The sequence below is a fragment of the Loxodonta africana genome, chromosome 10 (assembly GCF_030014295.1).
Source record: "Loxodonta africana isolate mLoxAfr1 chromosome 10, mLoxAfr1.hap2, whole genome shotgun sequence".
Lineage (NCBI taxonomy): Eukaryota > Metazoa > Chordata > Mammalia > Proboscidea > Elephantidae > Loxodonta > Loxodonta africana.
In genome coordinates, this window is record NC_087351.1 from 85,584,678 (window position 1) to 85,610,873 (window position 26,196).

At 53.2% G+C, this 26,196-nt stretch overlaps 1 protein-coding gene across 1 annotated transcript in view; it reads left to right on the top strand.

The window, feature by feature from the left end:
• Positions 1 to 2,538: 2,538 nt before the first annotated feature.
• The window catches only part of PAPLN (papilin, proteoglycan like sulfated glycoprotein), a 37,163-nt gene continuing 13,505 nt past the window's right edge, over positions 2,539 to 26,196 (top strand). Inside the window, exons 1-18 of the mRNA XM_010588727.2 lie at positions 2,539 to 2,580; positions 4,812 to 4,871; positions 10,228 to 10,352; positions 11,826 to 11,886; positions 12,161 to 12,263; positions 14,074 to 14,204; positions 15,732 to 15,855; positions 16,332 to 16,412; positions 16,499 to 16,671; positions 16,845 to 16,968; positions 17,307 to 17,433; positions 18,376 to 18,583; positions 19,175 to 19,357; positions 19,585 to 19,726; positions 22,448 to 22,528; positions 22,749 to 22,986; positions 24,541 to 24,661; positions 25,005 to 25,134. Coding sequence (XP_010587029.1) covers positions 4,818 to 4,871; positions 10,228 to 10,352; positions 11,826 to 11,886; positions 12,161 to 12,263; positions 14,074 to 14,204; positions 15,732 to 15,855; positions 16,332 to 16,412; positions 16,499 to 16,671; positions 16,845 to 16,968; positions 17,307 to 17,433; positions 18,376 to 18,583; positions 19,175 to 19,357; positions 19,585 to 19,726; positions 22,448 to 22,528; positions 22,749 to 22,986; positions 24,541 to 24,661; positions 25,005 to 25,134 — 2,206 coding nt within the window. The 5' untranslated portion in view covers positions 2,539 to 2,580; positions 4,812 to 4,817. The remainder of the gene's footprint in view (positions 2,581 to 4,811; positions 4,872 to 10,227; positions 10,353 to 11,825; positions 11,887 to 12,160; positions 12,264 to 14,073; positions 14,205 to 15,731; positions 15,856 to 16,331; positions 16,413 to 16,498; positions 16,672 to 16,844; positions 16,969 to 17,306; positions 17,434 to 18,375; positions 18,584 to 19,174; positions 19,358 to 19,584; positions 19,727 to 22,447; positions 22,529 to 22,748; positions 22,987 to 24,540; positions 24,662 to 25,004; positions 25,135 to 26,196) is intronic.

Consider the following 26,196-nt stretch of genomic DNA (forward strand, 5'->3'; position numbering starts at 1 on the left):
AGAGCAGGCTTCCAATCAGGTCTGTCTGCCTCCAAGGGCTGTCCCCTGCCCCACATGGAAGGAGGTCTCTGGTGCAGCCAGTGAGTGGCATTTACAATAGGAGTGAGAGTCTTACTCTTTTTCCTGGAATTTTCTTTCTAAACCACAGTGCTGGGTACTGTGCTCAAGGCATCCGTTTGAGGCAAGCAGATGAGGGGGAAATGAGGCTTGGAGAGAGGTATTTGCCCAAGCCGGTAATTGGTGGAGCCTGGATGGGTCTCTATGAGTCGGAATTGATTCAACGGCAATGGATTTGGTTTTTTGGTTTTTGGATGGGTCCAAGACCCATCACTCAACACCATATGTGAGCTCAGGGCCTTCTTTGCAGCTGGGGTGGGAGCTAAGAAATCATGGGTCTGATCCTAGCTAACTGGCCTGATAAGATTTTTAGTGCTTCTGTTCTACCTCCTATTTGTTATGTAGTGCCTGGGGTCTTAAAAGTTTGCAAGCAGTCATCCAAGGCACACCAATTGGTCTCTATTCACCTGGAGCAACAGAGGAAGGAGGAGAGTCAGGAATAGGAGGAGGATATACAATGTGTGGCTAATTGCCTCCATGAGCAACTGCGTCCTTTGCCACGAGACCAGAAGAACTGGATGGTGCCTGATTACCGTTACTAAACATTTGATCGAAGATTCTATAGAAGAATCCTGATCAAAAGGGGGAAAACGTAAAACAAAATTTAAAATTCTCATGGACTTCAGACTTCCTGGAGCTGCAAAGTTTAGACGAAACCCTGAAACTATTGCCCTAAGATAGTCTTTAAACCTTAAACCAAAAATATCCCCTGAAGTCTTCTTAAAACCAAACGATAGTTTAGCTTAACTAGTAAAAAAAAGTCTTCCTTGAGCATTATGCTCTTTTAAGAACTATCCATATGGGATCACAGTGACAACAGCAACTTGAAAGGTTAGTTAGGGGGCAGTGAATTTATGTCAGTGGGGAGGGACGACTCAGAAAAGGAAGGTGAGAATGGTTGCACAACTCGAAGCATGTAAATCAATGTCACTAAATTGTACGTGTAGAAACTGTTGAACTGGTGTATGTGTTGCTGTGTATATTCTCAACAACAACAAAATAAAATTAAAAGAAATCATGGGTCTGGGTGTTTGGGAAGGAGTCATAGAGGAAAAACGGGAACAGAACAGAAAGGTAAACTCCTTGGGCCTCTGCCACCCACTTCCCCTATCCCTCACCCTCATCCCCCCACCCTGCAACTGGAAAGCCTCCTCCTCCCACTGAACAGGGGACCTTTGACCAACCTCAGAAAAGTCTGGGCTGTGGAGGCAGGGAATGGGGCTTTTTGAACAGAAGAAATGATTTTCCTTTTCTAGGAAGGCTCTGGGTCATTCCACTTCCATTTCTCTGCCAAGCTTTATCTTTGCCTGAGAATCCACACAACTCCCCAAAGGCTCACACTACACAGCTGCTCCTCCTCCTCTCTTCACTGATGGTCAGAAGTGGGCCTGACTGAAAGTCTTTTCAGTAAACATTTTGTCTGACATCAGTGGTGGCCTCTGGGTGATGTGCCATAGGGCCTGGGAGTGTGTAGAGGTGGTGAACTCCAAATGCAGGCCAGGGGAGAAGTGAGTCATGCCAAGTCAGGTCAAAGATGGAGGAAGGGGACCAGCCTTTGCGACCTCCCCACCATGTGTGCCAGGCCAGGTGCCATTTTCCTGGGCATAGGTGAATTTTCAACTCCAAAAAAGGGGTGGCAGGCCTGGAGCTCTTTAGTTAAGAAAAAGGACAGTCAGGGAGGGAAATTAAATTTCTCACACTTACGGAGCCCCCTACCATGATCCCTGGACTAGTGGTCAGATGAGGATTTTTTAGGTTAGATGCAGACCTTACCATCAGAGACCTCACCGCTGAATCAGGGACACAGACACCCACAGTGTGATGCATCAGAGAACTACAGCAGCAGGGAGCGGGACTGAGGGAACAAGGCAGGGAAGCACCAACTTTCCTTGGGTGGTGTCAGGGAAGGCTTCACAGTGGAGGTGACATTTGATTACGTGCCTTGCCAGATGAGTAGGAGTTTGCTAGGTAGAGGGGATTGGGAGAGTGCATTTTAGGCAGTGGAAAAAGCTAGCTGGGAGGTGAGATGAGAACTCAGTTGTCTAAAGTACAGAATCCCAGGATGAGGAGGGAGGTGGCTGGCCATGGAGGTGTGTTGTGTGTCGGGGTAGGTGTGGGAGAGGATCCCAGAGCAGGAAGACTTGCGCACAGGGAAAGTGGGATTGGAGAGGGCACTGGTGCCAACCTGCAGCGGGGAGAAAAGCCCAGGCTTGGCGCGCGGACTCAAGGGCGTGGAGGTCCTGGTCACGCCGGTCACCGTGGGGGCCTCTCCGCGGGGCACTGTCCACCCACCGGGATTGGCGAGGGATGTTGGCAGGGCTGACTGGGGGGTGATGGGGCGGGGCGGAAACCAGCCAGCGGCGGGGAGGGAAAGTCCAACCTCCGAGGGCGTTCGGAGCTGCGGGCCGACCTCCCCGGCTTGGGCTGGGGCGGGCACCGACGGAGCGGCGCTGCCGGAGACAGGTAGGAGGGCGGAGAGGCAGGAGACTGGCGGGCGCCCAGCGGCGCACCCCGAAGCTTCTGCAGGAATGTGCCCCGCCTGGCTGGCGGGGATAGCTGTGTCTGGGGAAGGGGGGCACAGGATCGGGGCGCTGCTGGGCACTGCGCGCCGGGACCCAGGTGGGAGGCCGCCCGAGGTTAGGAAGCGCAGGCTCTGTGGGAGCTGGTGCTGGGCAGCCCCTCCTGCTCCCTCCCTTCCCTCCTCCCGACACGGTTCTCAGGTCGCAACCGAGGCGAGGGGCCACAGAGACCGAGTGTCCCCTCCCGGAAGTGCCGCTGGGACTTCGGGTCTGGGGCGCCAGAGCCCCGGACCCCTCACCACGCCCGCACCTGCCGGGCGGCCCCGCTCCTCACGTGGGAAACGGCCCCTTCCGCCTCTGGGGGCTCGTGGGCGCGTTCTCCCGGCGCAGGCGGGGGCGTAGGGCAAGAGCCCTGGGGGGGCGCACGGGACAGGGCGTCGTTCCGGCTTCGGCGGCTCTGACGTCCGCTGGGGACGGTGAGGTTGCAGTGCCAGGCACGCGGGAACCCCCGGGTGCGAGCCCCGGGCACGCTCCCCTTCCCGGGGCAGGAGCAGACCCGCTCCGCCTGCGTTTCTGCCCCCCGCCTTTGGACCTGTTGGGCACAGACACCTCTCCGGGACGCGACGTTTCAGGAGCCGGTGCTGCGTGCTCGGTGTACAACCGGCCCTGCCCGCAGTCAGCAGGGAGGTCGAGGCCGCCCAGACCCAGAGTAGAGCCCAGCGGCCAAGACCCAGGGCTGGCCGCGGAGTCAGGTTGTTATTGTTGGTTTTTGGCCACCAAATGAGTTGAAAAACACATAAGTTTTCAGTCTTTTGGGACTTTGGAATTACAGATATGGGTCGTGGTCCAGCGACAATGGTAGCAGTGATGGTAGTAGTAATTGCAATTACGTTATCACTAAAATTCTTCTTTCCTCCTGTCCTTTCTTCAGTTTCTCCCATAGCTACTATGCTCACCCCGCCATAAAGGCTGGTCTCCCTAGACGAAGCATCACCATCACTTTATCTTGGTCTTTAGCCCTAGAAAGCGGCGGCTCTTACGGTGGTGCCTGCTTCCCTCCCGCCCCCCACGGATGCTGCTGTAGGAGCCCCGGACCTGGCAGGGGCCTGGCAGGGGGAACCAGCAGCACACCGCCTCCCTCACCCCTGCTAACCTCAGGAATCTCTGATTTGACTATGTGAAAACGACTAAATGAGTCACTTTTTGTGCCAAGTTAACGAGTATGTGCGTGGTTAACTGGGCCAGGTTAATTTTTTCCTGAACTTGGCTTATGTATGCTCAGTTTTACCCTTGTAAACTGAAGTCATTTAATATTTAAAAACAAAGAGAACACCTTTAGAATGACATATTTAATTCAAACATACAAGTTAGTTCTTGCTTATCTAATTTTTTATGAGCAGTGCACATTGTCATTCTTCCATAGAGTGACAGGCACACACTGCGCACACGCACGTACACTGAACACATGTAATCACACGTTCTGCACACGTGCACACTGCAGATGCACACACTTCATACACACATTGCACAGTACTGAACTCACATACACTCACTGCACACAAACTGTCATATACTTCCCTTACACACATGCTTGCACACACACTGGACATGCACACACCAGCCTGCATGCAGTGTACATACTGCACACCCGCTGCACTGCACACATGCACTCACCCCACACTGCACACCCTTACTGCACACACAGGGATTATGGAGCCTGCTGCTGGAGCTTCCCCTGTGCAGGGAAATGCTGGCGTGGGTGTAAACACTGACAGAATGGCTATTTTAAAAGGAATCTCTTCCTGAATTAAAAATACAGCAAGTCTGATTACTCTGATTCTGAACTCTGTTTTTCACCATCAGAAGTATTTTTCATTGCCCCCTTTTTCCCTGAAACACAGAAACAGGTTGTTCCGGAACTTCTGCCAGTTGTAGATGGGCCTTTTTCCATACCTGTGTGAGCTGCAGAGATGATGTGATGCACACACGTTATGTTCTCCACTGTTCACCATGGTATTCCCCCTCGTCACTCTGCGAGTCTCCTGGTCATCTTGGACAACTGGGAAGGGGTGACACACACACTGGCCCTTCACTCAGGACAGGCAGCACTCCCCACCCCCCAGCTCTCCCGCCCCCCCCCACCCCCATCTGCACTAACCCCAGCCTCTCCTGCAGGTGGAGATGCAGCTACTTCTGCTCCTGCCCCTGTTGCTGGGCCTGTCGCCCGGGTCCTTGGTGAGTGCAGTGAGTGCAGCCCTGCCTGACTCCTGGAGGGCCTGCTGGAGGAGGCAGGGAGGGGCAGAAGGGCCTTAGTGGGCAGGTGGCAAGTCCAGGGAGGCTGCCCGAAGCTTGGGCTGGAACCAGTGGTGGCAACATTCCCAGGAGAAGGGCAATGTCCGGGAATATGGGGTAGGAGGAAGTGAGCCCTCAGCCCTGAGCTCATTTAGAAAGGGGTGGGGACCTTGGAGCTGCCTGGCCAAGGTGCTCTGAACTGCAGAACTGGGCTGCGGCTGCACAGTTTGCAGGAACGGCAACTTCCCGGCTCCTTCCCCCTTCAGAAGGTGAGTGCACTTTTTGGAGCCTGGGCTGTGTGCTCAAGAACCATCTCCCCTGGTGGTCTTTCAAGTGGGGTGGGGGATGCTGGGACCAACCAAAGTGCAAGGCTTGGTGGCCCACCCCACATTTGCCTGGCACCAAATATGGGTGCCCCTTAGCTGGGCTGTGCTTAGGCCTAGAGCTTTGGGGTTCCAGTGATTCCCACTTTCATTGGGTTTAGAATCTAGAGCAGGATCATCCAATAGAACTTTGAGATGATGGAATTGCCCTGTCCAGTAAGATGGCCACTAGGTCCCTGTGGCCACTGAACATTTAAAATAAATAATTTAAATAGCCACGTGTGGCCAATGGCTATTGTATTAGCAAAAATATAGCAAGTGGGCACAGGAAGCTAGCTGGTGAGCAGAATAGGCGTTTTTTAACAGGGGCCAAAAGTAAGGGATCCCTGGACATGACTGGGTCCTGAGGACATAAAGAGTCTTCTAGATCACAGGACCCACCTTCGGTGAGGCGAGGGTCTGCAGAAATGGGTGCTGCTGGGCTTGGTGCCTGCAGGCCCCTCCTGCAGTGCTTCTCCTGGCATTGGCAGAATGGAGGCCACCAGTCTGCCCCTGGAGTGCTGTCCACAGGGGAGACCCATAGCCCTACCCACCCTTCTGAGAGGCAGGCAGGAGGTGAGAGAGGAAGGACCCTGGAGAAAGGATCAAAATTGCAGCTGTAAAAATGATACTGATGAGGAGTGAGCTTCTGGGCTCAAGTGGACATATGAGACTATGTAGGCAGCTCCTATCTGGAGGGGAGATGAGAGGGCAGAGGGGGACGGGAGCTGACTGAGTGGACACGGGAAATACAGGGTGGAGAGAAGGAGCGTGCTGTCTCCTTGGGGGGAGAGAGCAACTAGGAGTACATAGCAAGGTGTATATAAATTTTTGTATGAGACTGACTTGATTTGTACATTTTCACTTAGTGCACAATAAAAATTAAAACTGCTGCTTGTAGGTAGGGCAGTGGAAATGCTACCTTTGGAAACATGCATTTAGGAGGAGGATAAGGGGGGCTCACCCTGACCAGGTCTGTGCAGGTGGCAGCCAGCATTCCTCCAAGAGCCCTGCAGATCCAGCATGGGCCACAGTCAGAGCACTGGGCGGGTACAGCCGCTCTTCCTCACATCCTGTCCACCACCTGCCGGCTTTCTGGGTCACCTCTGCCTTCCTAGGGCCCTTGCTCCCCAAGTGCCCCACTTCCAAAGTCCTTCAACGCAGGCTTTCTCCTGGTGCCTGACTTCATGAATGCTGCAGCTCAGATGCGTGTCGAGACCCCAGGGTGAAATCCCCTGACCACTCCATAACAAGCTTCGTGACCCCAGCAAATCACTGAAGCCCACCCCACAAGCTTGACGTGCAGATGAAACAAGTCAAGGATTACAAAGTGCCCTGGGTCCTATGAGAACCTTTCTTCCTTAGAAATACCCTAAGGAGCCTCCTGCTCATAATCTGTGAGCCCCACACAGGGATGGGCATGACCTGAGCTGGGAACTCTTCTCCCCCCACCTTCCACCTGTGTGGTGGAGGGGAGTGTGGTCCAGGCTCACAGTCATCTGTCTCCTGATTTCTGTTCTTGGTTCCCCGTTACTGGTTCTTGCTGCGAGAAGGAGTCACTGCTGGATCCCAGAGCACTTTCTCGGGATCCCTTTTCATGCCAACAGACCAAATGATTAAAGAGATACAAAGCAAAGACATACCCCCTGGCTGCTTGCCCCTCCCACTCAGACGCTGGTCAGGGCAATACCTTCCATGTGCGCGCACACACACGTGCACACTGGGTGAGTCCCCTGGGAGCAGCTCAAGCTGGAAAAGGGGTTCCTGATTTGCTCCAGGTGGGAGTTGGAGAATCGGTGGGGTGCAGTGTTTTCTTTTTCTTGGTCAGAAAGCTGAGAGCAGCAGGAGGCAGGTGAGGACAGGCCCAGGTTGGAATGGAGCAGCTCATTATGGCTTCTTCACACAATGGCGCAGTTCATGGTTTAGGTAATTATAGAGAAACATGCCTGAATGTTTTCTTTCCTCTGAGAGACAGTGTGGTGTAGTGGACAGAGGTCTAGGATTAGGCGGGTCAAATCCACCTGCTGCGTGGCCCCAGCATGCAGACGCCCAGGTCATAGTTGCTAGGCACATGAAATGAGATGTTTGTAAGGTGCCTTACAAGGGCCTGTGCTTAGATGGCCCTGGCTTCAGGCCAGCCCTCCCCCACACCACCCCGATGGCCAGGAGACACCTCAGAGGCAGGGGCACTCCTTGTTGCCTTGGCCACATCAGTAAGCCCAGGGCAGTCCTGGGGAAGAGTGGATTTGGGCAGGTGCAGGGTACTGTCACAGGACTGAGACTGATATGCAAGCAAGCCTTGGTCAGAGGCTAATTAGTAACCAGGCCAGGTTCCTTGAGGGCTGCTTCCTGATGCATAGTGTGGTGATGAGGATTTGGGGATGGGCGGCACTGGAATTCAGGCCTGGGCTGCTGGTTGTCTTCGGAAAAGCCACCCCCATACACGTGCACATACTCAATTTCTTCTTTTAAAATAGAAAACTGAGCCAAATACCAGTTTAAATTTTGTTGAGAGAACATTTTGATATTCTGGTTCACTGGTTTTCAGAAACGTGGAGATTTTGTCCCAAATTAAACTGAAGGAATAGATGATTTTAAAAAGTGAAAGCTAAGACCTTTTGGTCTAGACAGCACTTCCTCCTGGGTTTTGTGTGTGGTTCAGCAAGTTTGGTGTGGTTTGTTCTGATTCAGGGCTCTGGGTTCTGTTATAAGACAAGAATAACTAGGTATTTGGCATCAGGGTGTTAGGAATGAGCACTGAGTAACCTGAGGTAAACCTCGTTCCTCACCTGCATCCTGTGAGGTTGCTTGTGGCAGACAGCGGGAGGAAGGCCTTGCTCTTCCATTTTAGGACTTGAGTTTTCTCTCTGGAAAGTGGGCGCGTTTTTTCCTAGTGATTGTTGGTGACTGTTTTCCAATACACCTTCTGCCTCCTGGCAAAATTGTGAAGTTAATTCTAACACCTGTCCGGCCCCTTAGAACTCCTCTGGTGTCTCATTTAATTCTTGCCTCCCCTAATGAGTTAGATGAGAACAAAGACCAGTATAAGAGCAGAGGCCTGCAGTGAAGCCGACCTGCCATTGTTTCCACTTGTTCCTGTGTGGCTTCCTCTCTCAGTGCCTCAGTTTTCCTAGCCATCCAATGGGATTCATCAGATTGTTCTGAGGGTTAAATGAGAGAACATGAGGTAGCATGTGGACTTCTGATACCAGCGGCAAGGCGTCAGATCTTCCTGGTGGGAAACTAAAGGATTCAGTTAGGACTATAATCCAGTTGCCACTGCCAAAATCTGCGGCCATCAAGTCAATTCCAACTCATAGCGACCCTATAGGACAGAAGGTTTCCAAGGAGCCCCTGGTGGATTCGAACTGTTGACTTTTGGTTAGCAGCCCTAGCTCTTAACCACTATGCCACCAGGGTTTCCATAATCCTGTTACGGAGTCCCAGATAACAGCGCTTCAAGGAGAGACTGGATTTTTCCCTTGCATAACACCCTGAGGTGGGAAGTCCAAGGATGTTCTGTTTCACAAAGTCTTCCAGATCCTAGGATCCTTCTATCTTTGCTTCACTGAAGCCTCTCCAAAGTTACCTCATGGTCTAAAAGGCTGCCCCAACTCCAGCCATCACATCTGCTTTCCAGCCAGCAGGAAGTAGTACAGGAGAAAGAAGAAGGAGCAAAAGGTACATGCAAGTTATGTTTTAAAGAAGATTACTAGAGGTTGCTCATTGACCAGAACCTAGTGATGTGGCCACACTTAGCTGCAGGGAGGTTGGGAAATACCCTTTTTATTTTGGATAGCCAGGTGCCCAGCTAAGAGTCAAGGGTTTTCTCAACAGGAGAAGGGTAGGATGGATATTGGGAATTCCTGAAGTATCTGCTACAGATTGGCAGGAAGAGACCATGACCCCGCTCCACACATAGATGATTAGATTAAGTTCCTAGTTTAATAGGCCAGAGCTATGGAAGTTTCTGGAAGTGAGGTCACCACACAGGGCAGTTGCAGGTGCAGCAACATTTGGCATGGCTCTTTCACGCTAGACCCTGGTGAAGTATGTATGGCACTGCTTGTGGGCGACATCCCCTGCACAGATGGGGCCCTGTCTACCCAAGAACACACCTGTCCTTTTACATATCCATGTTGGACGGGCTCTCTCTGACCATCCATGGGCTCTCATTCCAGGGAATGTTTGCAGCATCTTAGTTCTCAAGCCAGACTCTGCACCAGCCAGGGTATTTCATGTTCAGAGAAGAAATTCTCTGCCCCCAGCTTGGCTGTTTCTCCACTGTGCCTGGTAAACAGCGGAATAGCAGAAGCCCAGGAGCTCGTGCTGATAGTGGCTACTTTGATGGCTAAGGAAACCACAGCTGAGTGAGGTTGGGTGATTTGCCTGTAGTCAGGCAGCTGGTAAACTGAGGGACAGTGCAGAGCTCTCCTCTGGGCCCCCCTCATCATCTGCGGTGCGGGTGGCCCTGCCTATGTTGCTTCCCTTCCCCCTTTTCTTTTAGGATCTCCTTCCCCTGACATCAGTGTTGACCTCTAAATGCCTGGGCCCTCATACTGCCCCTGGCTGCAAGTTTTCCCTCCCCCATGTAGCCCTCAGAACTTCAAACTTCCCCCAGGTCCTTCACCTCTTTCAGAATACACCTGGCTCTCACCTCCTTATGGTGAACAGCTAGCCAATTTCGGAAATGAGTGTGTTTTGGAGTACCTGCCGATATTGTTGAGTCTTGAAGGGCTGGCTCTGGAAGAGAGAATCCCAGGCTTCTTGAATGGCAAGGGAGTATTTTCAGGTAGGGGGGCCCTCCAGTGGACCTCTGAGTACCCTTGTGAAGGCTTCAGGCTCAAGCGCCAAGTGGGCGATGGCCCCCAGTCTGGCCAGGCTTTGGTGGAAGCTGTGATGCTGACTCGTGCTCCTGAGTGTGTCTTCTCCTCCAGGCCCTGAAGGTGAGGCGGCAGAGGAGACAGAACGACTTCTGGGGCCCCTGGGGTGAGTGGAGCCCCTGCAGTCGGACCTGCGGAGGGGGCATCAGCTTCCGGGAGCGCCCCTGCTACTCCCAGAGGTAGGGGAGGTAAAAATGGGCCAGCTTGTTAAAAGGGGGCAGGCACCAGAGCAGGTTTTCCATCTGGGCTGGACAAGGTGTCACAGTCAGGCGTAGGGCCATGTGGGCAGAACCCACCAAGGCAACAGATTTGTTCTGGAAGCAGCATCCAGGCAGTATTTGAAATTAAATAATTCACATGTATTTACATTCTGATTTTAACTATCCACCATATTTTGGAGGTGCTTTTTTTTTTTTTTTCTTTAGAGCAGGTCTGTTTCACTCACTGGTCCCCTTCCCCCTGCCCATTGCACCTAATGCAGTGCTTGGAACCCGGCAGCTGTGGTGAATTCTTGCCAAATGAGCAATCTTCAGCCGACACTTCCTAACACCTGTCATTTCTTTGCCCTCAGCCTCTTTGTCAGGTGTATGAGGTTCCCCACTTTGACTGGCTCATTAAGCACTTACGTGTGCTGCATTCTGCCAGGTGCTATACAGGGGGTGGCGTATAAAAGGTGTCATAAACTTTCCCAGTCGGTCTGGTGAGCTTGTTAACGCATTGCTGTGTGGGGAGACAGATATTATACTTACTTGTTCAGTTGCAGAATGGTCTTTCCAGGTGGGTGTATATAACATTTTATTTCTAAGGACAGGCAGCCTTTGGGTCTTCTCTGGAAATTGCTTTAAGAGGCAGTGTGGCTGGGAGTTAGGCAACTCCAGGGTAGTTTAGCTTCTTGAGTCCCACTCCTCCTGAGTATAAACATGGGGTGAATTACATCTACTTAAGGGAGGAGCCCTGGTGGCACAGTGGTTAAGTGTTGGGCTACCAGCAGATACGGCAGTCTGCTGCCATAAAGATTTACAGCCTTGGAAACCCTAGGGAGCAGTTCTACTCTGTCTTTTGGGTTGCTAAGAGCAGGAATCAACTCCAGGCATTGGGTTTTTAAGGGGATTTAAAGGAGACCTGGTGTCACAATGGTTAAGTCCTGGGCTGCTAACTCACCTAGTGCCCCTTGCCCAAAGACTTGCTGGGTGCTGTCCAGTGGATTCAGACTTGTAGCACCGGTGTGTGATGGAGTAGAACTGCTTCATAGGGTTTCCTAGGCTGTGATCTTTATGGGAGCTGGTCATCAGGTCTTTCTCCCAGGGAGCCGCTGGGTGGTTTCCAACCACCGACCTTCCTTTCCTTAGCACTCCAGCAATTAACCATTGCACACCAGGGTTTTTTTCCCCTTTCTTCCAGTAAAGATTACAGCTTAGGAAACCCTATGGGGCAGTTCTGCTCTGTCCCATGATAGTGTTACCTTGAGTCGGAATCCACTGGATGGCGCCTAACAACAACAAAGGGGATTTATGTGTGAGCGATGGCACCCCACCCTGCCCCCCTCAGCATTATCCACAGGGAGCCTCACAGAGGAGCTGGGGGAGGGAGGCAAAGAGGGGTGATTCTTCGTGCCAGGTGGAGGGCCTGTCTTTGTGTCTCTCATTCCGCAGGAGAGATGGAGCCTTCAGCTGCGTGGGCCCTGCCCGGAGCCACCGCTCCTGCCGCACCGAGGTGACATGCGCCGCCCAGTCCCCGCTCCAGCTGCTGCCAGGCCGGGGGCGCCCTCCCCGGGTCCCAGGCCCCCCCAAGCCGCCCTCTGTCCCCAGCTGGGCCGCGCAGGGAGCTCCTTTCCCCCCCGCACCCCTAGTGACAGGCCTTGCCCTCCCACTGCCTCTCCTTGAGCAGCCCAAAACATCTAGAGGGGGTGCACAGGGGCCGTGGGGCCGGCCTCCCGGGGAAGAGGGGGACCCCATTTCACCGCTCTATTCCCCCCTCGGCCCCACAGAGCTGCCCTGAGGGCGCCCGGGACTTCCGGGCCGAGCAGTGCGCGGAGTTCGACAGCGTGGAGTTCCAGGGACGGCACTACAAGTGGCTGCCCTACTACGGGGGTGAGCGGGTGGGGCGCCCCATCTCCCGGCTGCCCCAGCTCTGCCTTCTGCTAGCTCGGTCCCCAGCTTTTTAGGATCTCATTTATACGTTGTTTTTTAATTGCAAAATTTCTATTACCTTATTCTAACTGCTTTCTTCAGAGGAACGGGGGAAGTCACGGTGTTCTTTCTCTCCCTGAGATACACACAATCTGATGTTGCCTCCGAGCTCCATTCTTGGCAAAGAACTGAAAGGGACATACGTTCATGTGGGGAAGCCCACGGCTTTGCTAGGATTTCTCTAGGCAGTGAGTTTTCCCTGGGCTATATACAGAAGCTTTGTCAAAGGAATTTTTGAAAACTCACCAGTACCCCCAGCAGTGCCCATGGCAACACAGCGGTGATGGCCATATTGAGGCCTTTGCATCCTTTTCCCCAATGTATATATTTCAAACAAAGCTTATGTCAGTGGGCATACCATTTCGAGCCCCGTTTTTGTTGAGCCTGTTTTCTGAGGCATTTCTCCCGTTCCAGCCGGGTTGGAGCCAGCGGCAAGATGGCGGCACAAGAGCCTTGGTATAGCAAGGGCCTGTTTACTTCGAATCGCTGGGCCTAGATTAGACGCGCCTTGAGGTTAACTCTGAGGGGGATGTTGTAGGTTGTTAGTTTTTAGAGAAATACGGTTCAAGGGGAAAAAAAATACTAATACATATGCAAGAGTCTGAAGGTATCTTAGGAAAATCCTTCTGAATGTCAGTTTTCACAGCTGACTGCAAATGACCTCTGGGGACTCTGGAGCTCCGGATTCCAGATCAATGAACTTATCCTGTGTTCCTGGTGGGGGAGGAGGGGCTTGGCTCTTGTAAGTGGCCCCAGTGGGGTCCTTTGGCATTCAGTACGTCTCCTAGATCCTGAGGTGGGCATATGTTGAAAATAATTTAAATATATCCACTTTATTAGAAGATACGGAATACAGAGATACGGAATACAGAGGAGAAGCTAAAGAGTAGAGCGGTGCCATTTGTGTTGAGAGGGGATTAAAATGCTATTAGCACTTTTGGACTCTTTAAACTATGTGTATGTAAAATTTAGACAATATAAAAATTAAAACAAGAAAAAAACTACCCCAATCCTACCTCTTTCATAGGGCCATGGTTAGCATTGTGGTCCAGTCCTTTCACATTACTTTCTTTTAAAAAAAAAAAAAATGCTGTCCAGTGGATTCTGACTCCTAGTTACCCAATAGGTCAGAGTAGAACTGCCCCATAGAGTTTCCAAGGAGCGCCTGGTGGATTTGAACTGCCATCCTTTTGGTTAGCAGACATAGCTCTTAACCACTATGCCACCAGGGTTTCCTTTCTATCTATATGTTTACGTATTTGTAATGACTACAGTCATTTTGCATTGTGTGTGATATGCCTTTTCCGACATAACTGCCCGGTCTTCATAATTATCATTTTAACTGCATCAACAGCATGCATGTTATTTCACTGATAGTTAATAATTTACTGAAAGAGTAGCCTATTGTTAATACTTGGCTATCATAAATAATCCTGAGATAGACCTTCAAGTGCATAGCTATTTCCTTATTTGAGGATTTTTCTTTGACTTGATTCTCAGGGAAGCAGCAGTTTCATGGAGAACATTCCTTCTCTCTGGGATGAGGGTGGGAGCCTGAGCACTTAGGGGGCTGCTGCCAGGGCTTTCTCTGCCATCTGGTTCTATGCTCCTGCACCTGCCCTACTCAGTTTTTGCTAGGATAGGCCTTGGGCCCTGGGGAAGGTTGTCACTGAACCTTGGGATCCCAGCTTTCCCCTCTTGCCTGCCCCAGCCCCAAACAAGTGTGAACTGAACTGCATTCCCAAGGGGGAGAACTTCTACTACAAGCACAAGGAGGCTGTGGTAGACGGGACTCCCTGCGAGCCTGGCAAACGGGACGTCTGTGTGGATGGCAGCTGCCGGGTGAGTTGTATCCCTTACTGCTCCCCTGCTGTTCTAATTACCTCTCTTTATTCCATGTGTGAGAGAGGGATTCTACCCTGGGGGTCATAGACACCTAACACCGGACAGATGAGATCGACAGCAGTTTATTAGTCACGTATACTCAGAGCCTTGGAAAGGATACAGCATGCCACGTAGGGCCACATGGAGGTTGCACTAGGGAGCAGAGCGAGCAACCAGGGACTGTGGGAGGCAGGCTTTGTAGTATTAGGAGGGTAGAGTGCTCCCTGGGTCCCCTGGGAGGATATGATTTGCTTGTTTGAATAATCCTTGAGAACTGAAACCCACTACTCAGGAATTAGCAGGAATTGCACCTGGCCTGTTTGATAAAAGAGTGTTGTTTGGCTGTGGGACATTATTCGTGGGAGCAGAGTCAGGAGGAGAACTTGTGGTTAGGCTGTTTGAAGGCCTCTCGTTTTCTCCCAGATGCCAAGGCACCACATATCATCGGACTCCATTTTAGACCTTATAGCACACCTGCCTCTGATGGTTTTGTGGCTCAGTGCAGGATGTCTCCCTGGCTTGATGCCAGCAGGGCCATGTGGCTGTCGTGAGCTTGATGTCTTCTCAAGCTACCTGGATGCTGAGCCTAACTCCTAGCACACACTGCATCACAGATGCCCTATGACTCTTTACCTTTACCCTTTGGGGACTCTCCCCCCGTAACAAGAGAAACCCTTTGGGTAGTATGTTACAGAAACACAACTAAAACCGACTTCAGCAAAAGAAGTCTAAGGATGGTCTGGCTGACTTTAGATGCTTGAATGATGCTGCAAGAATCTCTCTCCTTGCCTCTTGCCTTTGCTCTCCTCTGGTCGGCATTGTTCTCAGGGAGGATCTTCTGTGAGCTGTGAAGATGGTCACTAATAGCTCCAGGCTTCTACCCCAGTCTGGCAGCCCCAGGGAAAGACAGCCTCATTCTCAGAAATTGTAGCAACCTAGTTTGCCTTTCATTTGGCTTGGGGCTCACCCCTGAACCAGTTTCTTTGTGCAAGAGGCATAACCCACAGATTTGCCCAAACTCATTGGTTAGGGAGTTCCAGCCAAACTGTGTGGGATCAAGATTGCCCCCAAAGGAAAATAAGGTGTTACCAGAGAAGGGGATGTCCTTGGGTGGTATAAACAAGTAATACGCACAAATGCTAACCAAAAAGGTTGGAGGTTAGAGTCCACTCTGAGTCACTCTGGAGGAAAGTCCTGATGTTCTACTTCTGAAAAATCAGCCCTTGAAAATCCCCGTGGAGCAGAGCTCTACTCTGACCCACATGGGGTCACTGTAAGTCAAAATCAACTCAACTGTGACTGGTAACCAGGGAAGGAAGGTGAGCGCTGAGCACAGGCCAGATCCATGGTTTATGCAGCCATCCATGGCTTGCTAAGGAATAGTTACCATCGTGACCTGCCAGAACTGTGCAGATCCCGGTCTAGGCCAGGCTGGCCAGGGCTGGGATCCTGGTATGTCCATTGGTCCTCATCTTTGCCTGGCAGGTTGTCGGCTGTGACCATAAGCTAGACTCGCCAAAGCAGGAGGACAAGTGTCTGCAGTGTGGGGGCGATGGCAAGACCTGCTATCCTGTCACAGGCACCTTTGATGCCAATGATCTCAGCAGAGGTGGGTCACAGTGCAGGAAGCAGCTGGGGGCTTCTGGGAGGTCCTCTGACAATTCAGGCAAGGGTCCATTGTCCTCCCTTCATCGCTCATTTCCCCCTCTGGCTGAGACTCGAGTGACCTCCATGGCACCCGGAGAGTCTGATGCTGGTACCCAGGTCGTGCCTTTGCGCCTCTCTGTAAACTCTTCCTGGGAGCTCCTGCTCACTTATTCAATCTAATCTCGCTCATCACCACCTCGGTACCCTTCCTCATCCCATCTCCCATGGTCCCCATCCTGTCTCCTCTGCTCCCCAGTCAGTTCTGGGCTCCTGAGCCTACCCAGGAGCCCAGCCCCTCCTGTCTCCTACAGATCCTCACCCCAACTCCGATCTGTGTTGCCGTGGGTCTTAGAACACTTGGGGAAACCCTGTCCTCTAACTTGGGTGGTCTGAGTGGGAAGGAGCACTCGGCAAATCCCCCATCTCTGCCTTCCTCAGGCTACAACCAGATCCTTATCATTCCCGTGGGAGCCACCAGCATCCATATCGAGGAGGCTGCTGCCAGCAGGAATTTCCTAGGTGAGCATCACAGTCCGGGGCTGTGGCATTGGGTGGTACAGCAGGCTCTCCCCTGCCCATGAGAGCCTGTTTTACTCCCTGCACAGCGGTGAAGAATGTGCGTGGTGAATACTACCTCAACGGGCACTGGACCATTGAGGCAGCTGGGGCCCTGCCTGTGGCCAGCACTGTCCTGCAGTACGAGCGTGGCACCGAGGGGGACCTGGCCCCTGAGCGGCTCCATGCCCGAGGCCCTACCTCAGAGCCCCTGGTCATTGAGGTAAGCTGGGCTTTGGGGATGGGAACACATGACCCCTAGGCGGCCATCAAGCCCTGGTCACAGGGCATTTGGGGTTCCTCTGGGCCTGAGGCTGGTGGAGGGGGCTGTGGGATGAGGAGAGGGGTAGAGGGAGCCTGGCTGGCCACAGACCTCAACACGGACCCCCTGCACAGCTCATCAGCCAGGAACCCAACCCCGGCGTGCACTACGAGTACTACCTGCCCCTGAGCATCCCTGACCCCGGCTTCCACTGGAACCATGGCTCCTGGAGCGACTGCAGTGCTGAGTGTGGAGGAGGTGAGGGCACCTCAGACAGCCGTGGGGAAGCTCGTGCCCCACTTTATTGAATACCCATTCTGTATGAGGTACTGGGGACAGAGGGGGCAGATGGACAAGTCAATAAGGACCAGGCGTCGGAGTTGGGGCTCTGTCACTCACAGCTGAGATTTTCCGAGCCTCATTTCCTCATTTGTAGATTGGGGATGGTAATGGCGCCTACCCCAGGGGTCGTTGGAGGCTTAGTCAAGATTGCATGTGGGGTGTGTACACGGAGCATGTCCAGCATGATGCCTGGTACAGAATGTGTTGGTGAACGTTTGTTGACTGGCTGCCCACTGTGCTGGGCTCCTGCACAGGTCACCAGGCCCGCCTGGTATTCTGCACCATTGACAACGAGGCTTACCCTGACCACCTGTGCCAGCGCCAGCCTCGGCCAGTTGACCGCCAGCCCTGCAATACTCACCCCTGCCCACAGACCAAGCGGTGAGGCCCTTGCCAGCCCCGTCTTCCCATGGTGGGGCCCAAAGACTTGGGAGGGAAGGGGTTGGGTTCCCTAAGCTGCTTTGAATAGAGAGCTAAGAGGTTGGGTGGCCCAGGGCTCTGCGGCTGGAGTGAGAGGCGGCACTGTCACAGGGGGAGGGAAGTACAGGGGTCTGAGCCTGAAGCCTAGGGCTATGTGTACCCTCGTGGTGCTCAGAAGGCCCCGGCTGGTGGCAGGAGGGTTAGGAAAGGTGGTGGAGGCCCCTGTCTGTCTGAGCTGGCAGGGAGTTGGCTCAGCAGAGGTTGAGCAGTAGGCCAGGCATCTGGCCAAAGGGCCTGTCAGCACTGGCAATGCCTTTGTTTGCGCGTAAAGGACCTCTTTCCTGCACCAGCCCGGAGCCTGGCACCTCGCTGGGGCCCAGCGTGTGTGCGGGAACAGGTAATCTGCAGGCCACGGGCCCCACAGGCCTGGGACAGTTCCACTTGCGTGCCTGGTGGCAGCTGGCCTCATGTGATGGTGGCGGTTTGGCTTTGCATGGTGCAGTGGGGCTGCCCTTTCCTCCGATCCTTGGGCCCCAGCCCCAGGTTGGGCCTCTCCACACACTGTGAGCACAGCCCCTTGGGAATGCCCCACATCAAAGGTCAGACTCAGAGGGAATGGAGTCTGGCTGGGAGAACAGGGGACCTGGTGAGAGGGAGGAGGAGGTGCAGGGTGAAGACAGGCACAGGAGGGCTCAGAGAGCCAGCACACGGTGGTGCAGAGGAAGTTCTGGCTCTTGGCCTCATCGTCCACAGCTCTTTGGCTCCTACACAGACTTGGGAGTTTGGAGAATGGGCCTGGTGGGAGGCTTTGTCCACTCCTGTGTGTGAGAGCTGGTCCCCCCTTGGGTTGGGCTCCGGCCCTTGCTCCTGGGCCAGCCTCACCGGATTCCTGCTCCCTGACAGCTGGAAGACAGGGCCGTGGGCTCCCTGCTCTGCCTCCTGTGGAGGTGGCTCCCAGTCCCGCTCCGTCTACTGCGTCTCAGCCAATGGAGCTGGCATCCAGGAGGCTGCTGACGAGGCCGAGTGTGCAGGCCTGCCCAGGAAGCCCCCTACCACACAGGCTTGCAACCTCCAGCGCTGCGCAGCCTGGAGTTCGGAGCCCTGGGGAGAGGTGAGGCCCTGGGATGCAACCAGCCTAGGGTGGGGGTTGGACAGAAATCAGGAGCTGGGCTTTAGACCTGGGCAGCAGCAGGGCTCGGAGGCTTGTCTTCTGACGTGGAAACTGAGATTCTGGGTGGTAAAGTGACTTAGCAGGCTGTCATAGAAGCTGGGGCAAGACTGGGACTAGAAGGAAGTACCTGGACTCCTGGTCCAGTGTTCCTTCTCCTTCTGTGGGACCCTAGGGCAGGATGGGAAAGATTCTGCCTTGGCATGGAAGAGAAGCTGAGGGCATTGCTTGGGTGTCAGGGTAAGGGACTTGGCAGTGTCCAGGCTGCTGGACACTGCTTCCAGCACCCACATATGTTCAAGGAGCAAATGAGGGGATATATGGAAATGTACCCATGCTGATGTCAGCAGTCATGACTCAGGCTGTGTGGCCTCAGAGGGTTCAGTCAACCTCTCTGGGCTTGGGAGCTGGACATGGGCTCTAGAGTGCTGTCCACCCTTCATGCCCGACCTCCAGCTGTCCAACCTGGCGTGGCTTCCCTGGGTGGGGGGCGGTGGTGGTGGTGAGCTTCTGCTGACAGCTGGGTCCTTGCAGTGCTCGGTTAGCTGTGGCTCCGGGGTCCGGAGGCGGACTGTCACTTGCCAGGGTGATGAGGGGTCTGTGCTCCATGCTACGGCGTGCTCCTTGGAGGACCGACCACCCCTCACTGAGCCCTGTGTGCGTGATGACTGTCCCCTTCTCAATGACCAGACCTGGCACGTTGGCACCTGGGGTCTGGTGAGTGCTTGGGGCCGCCCCTGCCACCCCACATACCTGGTATTCAGCTTGGTTCCTTGGATCTCTGACAGGGCTGTCCATGTGCCTCCGTGGGTCTGACATGTGGGGCTGGGTATCTTCCCCCTTTTTGCCTTCCCTGTGGGTACTCCCACCCCAGCCTTAGGGTCTCCCTCTCTATGCATGTGTGTTCCCTCATCCCTACCCCACCCCTACCTCATGGGCCCCAGTGCTCCAAGAGCTGCAACTTGGGCACTCGGAAGCGGCAGGTCATCTGTGCCATTGGGCCGCCCAACCACTGCGAGAGCCTGCAGCTATCAAAGCCGGCAGACGTGGAGCCCTGTAACACACAGCCCTGCCATCTTCCTCAAGGTGAGGACCCGACCTCTTCTCCCACTGGGGCCTTTATCTCTCCTGTGTCAGCCACCTGGACCACTCTTTCATCTCCATCTACTGAAGCCTTTGCCATCCATAAAGTCCAATACGTATGCCACCTCATGAACCAGCCCTTTTTCCCTCCACACCAAATACCATTTTCCCACTTGGCCCCATCCACCCATAGTGTGTTATAACTACAGAGAGTCCCCAACTTACAGTGGAGTTCCATTCCAACAACTCTGTCATAAGTCGGTTCCGATGTAAGTCGAATACTTCATTTTTTTTTTTTTAAGTTTTCATTATTATTGCTTTTTATTATCAGTATATTTATAAATTTGATCTTCGTTTTTGGGGGTTGGAAACATTACATATAAACTTAGATATGATGACATCAGCAAATTACACACCGTGACATTGTGTGTAGTACATATTACTAATGATAAAATATAAAAAAACAAAACTAAAACAGATAGTCATGTGGTTTGTCATAACTCAGTTTGTCCTAAGTCAGGGACTACCTATATTGCATCAGTCTTTCTTGCACTGTAGTGGTTAGTATAGAGCTTGTTAGGCCTACTAGCTATAAGCTTCTTGAGAGGGTGGAGTCTTGTCTTCCTCATTCCTCTTTATTCCCCCTTTCCCCCACATAACTTACCTAGCATGTGGTAGATATTCAGCAAATGTTTGTGGAATGAGTTGCAGAGGGAGGGAGGAAGTCCAGGAAACACTGTTTCCACAAGCCACTTCTGTCTGTAGTCCCTCTTTCTCCTCATCCCCTTTCCACTGGGGAAGATGGTGTCCTAGACATGAGGATCTGTAGCAGGAAGGGCACAGAGCTAGCACTTGGTTGGTTTGAGGATGTGACATTAAAGAAGGGTGTGGGTTGTAGCTGAGCTACAAAGGGGTGGCCTTCGATACTAAAGAGGTATGTTTGGCCTTGATGTGGTTGGTGATAGGGACTGTGTGAGCTGTCCTGACCCTGGTGGGATTCTAATGGCATGCTGCAGGGTGACTAAGAATGAGTGACCTTGGAATCAACGGTAGGCCTGGGTTCAAGTCTCTTCTCCATCGCTGACCAACCAAGTGGCCCTAGGCACGCCCCTCTCCTCTCTGCTTCTTGGTTTCCCCATATGTACTATGGAATTAGTGAGACTGACTTTACTACAGGGTTAATAAGAGTGACTTTCCAGGCTTATGGGTTAGTAAGACAGCAGCAGATCCTGTGGAGGTGGCCACAGGATGTCTTTCCAGGGGGTACTGCCCTCATGGTTGGGATGGATCCTGGAGGGTCTCGGGCGTTGGGCTACAGACTAGATTTATCTAATTGGCCCAGGGGAGCCATTGAAAGTTCTGGAGCTAGAGAGTAACACCATGGAAGCTATTTATGAGGAAAAATTTGGCACATGTTGGACTGAAGTGGAGACAGGTGGGGAGGTGGGGGCCGGGGGATGGGGGAGCAGGCTGCAGAAATCCAAGCATGGGAAAGGACAATGGAAATGAAGGGACAGGCGTTGGCCCAGCAGAGCTGGTGCCCAGTGGGTGAGGGGAGGGCTCTGGGAGCCTGAGTTTATGCTGAGGAAGTGGAAGAGTAGGGTACCAGGAGTGGGAGCCAGCCGGCAGAATGGCTGTGGCAGAGAGCGATGCCTTTAGTTTTTGACACAGTAAATCTGAAGTGCCAGAAGGACAGCCAGCCAGGCAGAAATTCCCAGCCTGGGTGCTTCGAATGCAGGGCAGAGATGTGGGTGGTCTGTCTGGGGGCACGACAGCGACAGACTGGGGAGAGAATATCACCTCCCTCATCCAAAGGTTTGGCCTGGGTGTGATAGAAATAAGAACGACAGTCAAGTTTTGACCCTGATCTGCTGTAGTCTTCTAATCCCAGATTATTGTTGAAAGTATTCCCTGGGGACCACAGGAAGAGGTGGGCCTTGTGGGGACAGAATTTTCACTTATTTTTCTAACTTTATAACAATATGCTTACTGTGGGAAGTTTGCAAAACACAGACACACGGAAGGAAGGGAAAAAATCACCAGCCATGAAGAACTGAAGACTCAACCCTGAGCATTTTTGGGACCTTTCCTGCAAGTCATCTTTTAAGCATAACTTAAATTTTTTCTTGTCGTCATCACTTTCTCCATTTTATGAAGAAAATCTACCTTAACATTATAGAGGTGTCATTTGCAAACTATGCAATTCACTCGTTTTGATTGCACAATTTGTGATACTTAGCAAATTTACAAGTTGTGCAATAAGATGATGAGAAATTTCAAAACATTCAGAAAACTTGAAAGAATTCTATAGTAAGCAGCCATGTGCCCACATCTAAATTCTACAGTTACCATTTTCTATGTTTGCTTTATCGGTATCGGTTCCCCATCCCTTCATTTATCAATACAATTTAAAAAAATGCATTTTTTTTTGTTGTTCAATTTCTTTATGTAGCTGGGGTCATATCATAAATGCAAATTTTATACCTGGCTCATCCTTATGCTGAACATGTAACATTAGCATTTTCTGTGTGATCAAAGATGCTTTTTAAACTTGGGAAGGGTGTTTTATGAAATCACAGGTCCTGCTCGTTTTTACTTCTGTTGTCCTGGGTCCCCAGGCCCTGCCCAAGCAGTGGGATGGGAGGGGATGCTGTCCAGGTCTGTTACCCCTGGAACCCACAACTCTCCTCCTCCCCCTCTGCACCCCACCGCGACTGCCTGTAGAAGTCCCCAGCATGCAGGACGTACGCACCAGCTCCAGGGACCCCAGGACTTCTTCGGGCATTCGGGAGACTGCTGCCTCAGGTGAGAAGCTTGGTCATAGTCCCCCCTCCCACCCCAAGCCCTCTCATCTGTGCATCTGAGTGGGGGGTGGGGGTGCCTAGAGATATGGAGGTCAATGGTGGGGGCCCAGTGATAACCAAGGGGAGAGTGGTCTGGGGGACGGACAGAGGGGCTTAGTGTGAAGGCAGATGGTGGGTTGAGAAGGGGGATGTATCTGTATCTTCTGGGTCCTCTTCTCCAGAGTCCAGAGGCCAGTGGTGGGCACCCCAGGGGCGATCCTCAGCCTGGAGTAAGACCAGAGGAGACCAGGGCCCCCACTTGTCAGCCCCAGCCCCATCCCCATCCCTGCAGCAGTCCCCACGCCAGCAGCTGCCCCGGGACTGCAGACATAGCCCCCATGGGTGCTGCCCTGATGGCTACACTGCGTCTCTTGGGCCTCAGTGGCAAGGCTGCCCCGGGGTCTCATGTCAGCAGAGCAGGTAGGTACTGGAGAGCCTCTCCCTTCTCACCAGGTCAGCGTGGGAAGGCGGCAGGCTAGCTTGTGCCGGAGCCTGACAGGGCCAATGTCTCTGCTCAGAGAGGGCTAGGTGGGGTTGGGTTCACAGAGTCCCAGAACAGGACACTGGGTTTTTGTCTCTGAGCTGCCCTAATTGTACTGCAGTACTCCATTCTCTCAGCTTCCTGATGTGCCAAGTCAGTTGCCATTGACTCTGACTCATAACAACCCCACATGTGTCAGAGTAAAACTCTCCTCTGTAGGGTTTTCAATGACTGATTTTTCGGAAGTAGATTATCATGCCTCTCTTCTGAGGTGCCTCTTGGTGGACTTGAACCACTCACATTTTGGTTAGCAGCAAGGGGTTAATGGGTCACACCACCCAAATCCCGTTGATGTCCAGTCGATTCTGACTCATTGTGACCCTATAGGTCAGAGTAGAACTGCCCCCATAGAGTTTCCAAAGAGCGCCTGGTGGTTTCGAACTGCCGACCTTTTGGTTAGCAGCCATAGCACTTAACCACTATGCCACCAGGATTTCCTGCACCACCCAGAACCCTCTAATGTGCCTGTCGTTGTTGTTAGTTGCCAATGAGTCAATTCTAGTTCGTGGCGACCCCATGTGTGCAGAGTAGAATGGCTCCATAGGGTCTTCAAGGCTGTGACCTTTTGGAAGGAGATTACCAAGCCTGCCTTCAGTGGTGCCTCTGGGTGGGTTTGAACTGACAACCTTTCAGCTAGTAATCGAGTGCTTAACCCTTTGTGTCACCTAGTGTGCCTGGTAGGGATAAAAATCCCTGCCCTCCCTGCAGAAGTCTGCAGTGGTGATGTAGCCGGAGGGGTCAGCGTGAGCTGACTTTGAGGAGAGGCCTGGGCTATGATTCCAGCTCTCAAATCCAGGCCAGGCTTGGGGAACCAGAAAGGCTGGACAGAGGCCAGCCTGACTTTCCTCCATTCCTCAGTCCTGCCCACTCCAGCAGAGAGGGGCTGAGCCCCCAAATGCCTGCCTTCCTGAATGCCCTGCTCGATGTGTACACACTCCCCCAAGAGGCTGTGGTGCCCAGGGCCCCGGCTTTGGGGCAGCAGCTGGGGGTGATTCCCAGCTCAATCACTTACCAGCTGTGCTGGGTGACTTGGGGCAAATTATTAAACCTCTTCAATCCTGGTTTCCTCTTCTGTGAATTGGAAACAGTGATAGCCTTCAGGAGGGGTTATTGTGAAGATTAAACAAATCACATGGTACCTGGCCCATAGAAGGTACTTGGACGTATTCCTTCTTTCACCTCCTTCCCTATACCTGCTTGGGGGAGGCGAAATAAATGGCGGGTTCCTCTGAACCCCCTTTTCTTCCCCACTTCCTATCTATTGCTGGTTTGTAAAAACTCCCTGGGAAAAAATATTTGGACAGCCTCAGTGTGTTTTGTGGTGGGATGTGAGTTGAAGATCTGTTGGTTCTCAGGGGTGAAGAGCTTGGGTCCTGGGGTGTTGGAGGCTCAGCGTTGGACAGTGAGGGAGGACTCAGTGTGATGTCTACTAGGTATGGGTGCTGCCCCGATGGGGTGTCAGTGGCTGAGGGGCCCCATCAGGCTGGCTGCACAAGGTCGTATGGCAGTGACAACACTGGGAACAGGCCAAGGTCCAGAGCAGTGGCTTCCGTGGTAAGTGTATGTGTGTGTGGCAGCTGGGGATGGGTGGTGGGCAAAAGTACAGCCGGAGCTTGCTCAATGCTACTGTGACCTAGGGTCTTTGCAGCTTTGGCCTTGGAGAAGGGAGGGTCCCTGTAAGGCTGTCAGCCTGGGACATCTCTCGAGGGCTCAAGACTTCAGAGGCTGACCTGGCCTTGCCTGGAGTTGGGGGCCTCTGATCTCCCTGGGACTGGGGGCTTGCACCCTGGGCTCAGAGTTCTGTCTTGAATCCTGCTGCCTTCCCCCAGCCAGCCCAAAACCCCCACTAAGAGTCCAGCCCACTTCTCAACTTCTCAATCCTGGGCTTCCTCCCCAGGCCCACCGGCCCCAGGCCCAACAGAACCAGCCCAGCGAGTGCAGGGGCTCCCAGTTTGGCTGCTGCTATGACAATGTGGCCTCTGCAGCTGGCCCTCTGGGGGAAGGCTGTGTGGGCCAGCCCAGCTATGGTGAGTGGATGCCCTACTCCTCCTCCTGGGGCCCACTGTGCCCCCAGCCCCCATGCAGAGCCAGAAATCCTCCTCTGGCTCAGTTCTTCGTTCACTTCTTCCACAAATACATACTGAGCACTGAAAGGTACCAGGCCAGAAACAGTGCCTGACTGTTCCCCATCTGACAGTGTGCCCTTGGGACCTTCTGGCTGCTTGTGAGCATCGGGAGGCTTGTAGGTAGGGCCACAAAGGGGACAGAAAGCTGTCCTGTGCCTGGGAACTCGGCCCCCTCCTGCAACAGAGACAGTGCAGGGTGGTCCGTGCTGGGATGGGGAGGGTGCCCTGATCTGGCTGGGATGCGGGTGGCAGTGGGGGGGCTGTGTCCTGGAGGGAGGTGGGGGTTGGGGGAGGTCATGGGCAGGAGGGCGGGGTCCATGGGTGGGGCCTCCAGAGACCATGGTGGGGATGTCGGAAGTTGATGGGGGCTGGTAGCCAGGGTTCCACAGGAGGCCAGGTGCCCTTACCAGAGTTAGGCTTCAGCCAGCCGTGGTAGTATCTGGGCATGGAGAAATGGCGCAGGCAGTGCTGGGAAGCAGGGTGGCGAGAACGGCCAGGCTGGGCTGGGTTCAGAGGTGGTGCAGGGGGCCTGAGAACAGGGACAGCCCTTTCCTGGGCATATTCACAGGCCCTGGTCCTCATAGGCTGGGCCCTTATCCTGAGCTAAGTAAGCACTTTAGGGTCAAGCCCTGGCTTGCTCTTGGTATGTACCCCAGGGGTTCCATATGTCAGGCCATGGGAGTGTATGAGGGGCAGGTCCAGGGAACTCACAACCCCAACAACCTGGAGGCCTCCCGTCCTGTGGGTGGAGGTGGATGGGCATGATTCCTGGCTGCTGTGGCCCCAGCCTGGGGCAGGACTGAACACTGGACCTGTGTTCTGTCATATAACCAGTTCTGTAAACTGAGAAGGCCTCCCCGCTAAGCCTCTGAGGCCGAGGGGTGGTAGAGCTTCTTAGCAGGGCTCTGTTAGGCAGTGTTTGTAGATTTATTACTGGGCACCCTGGTGATGTGTGTCTCTTCT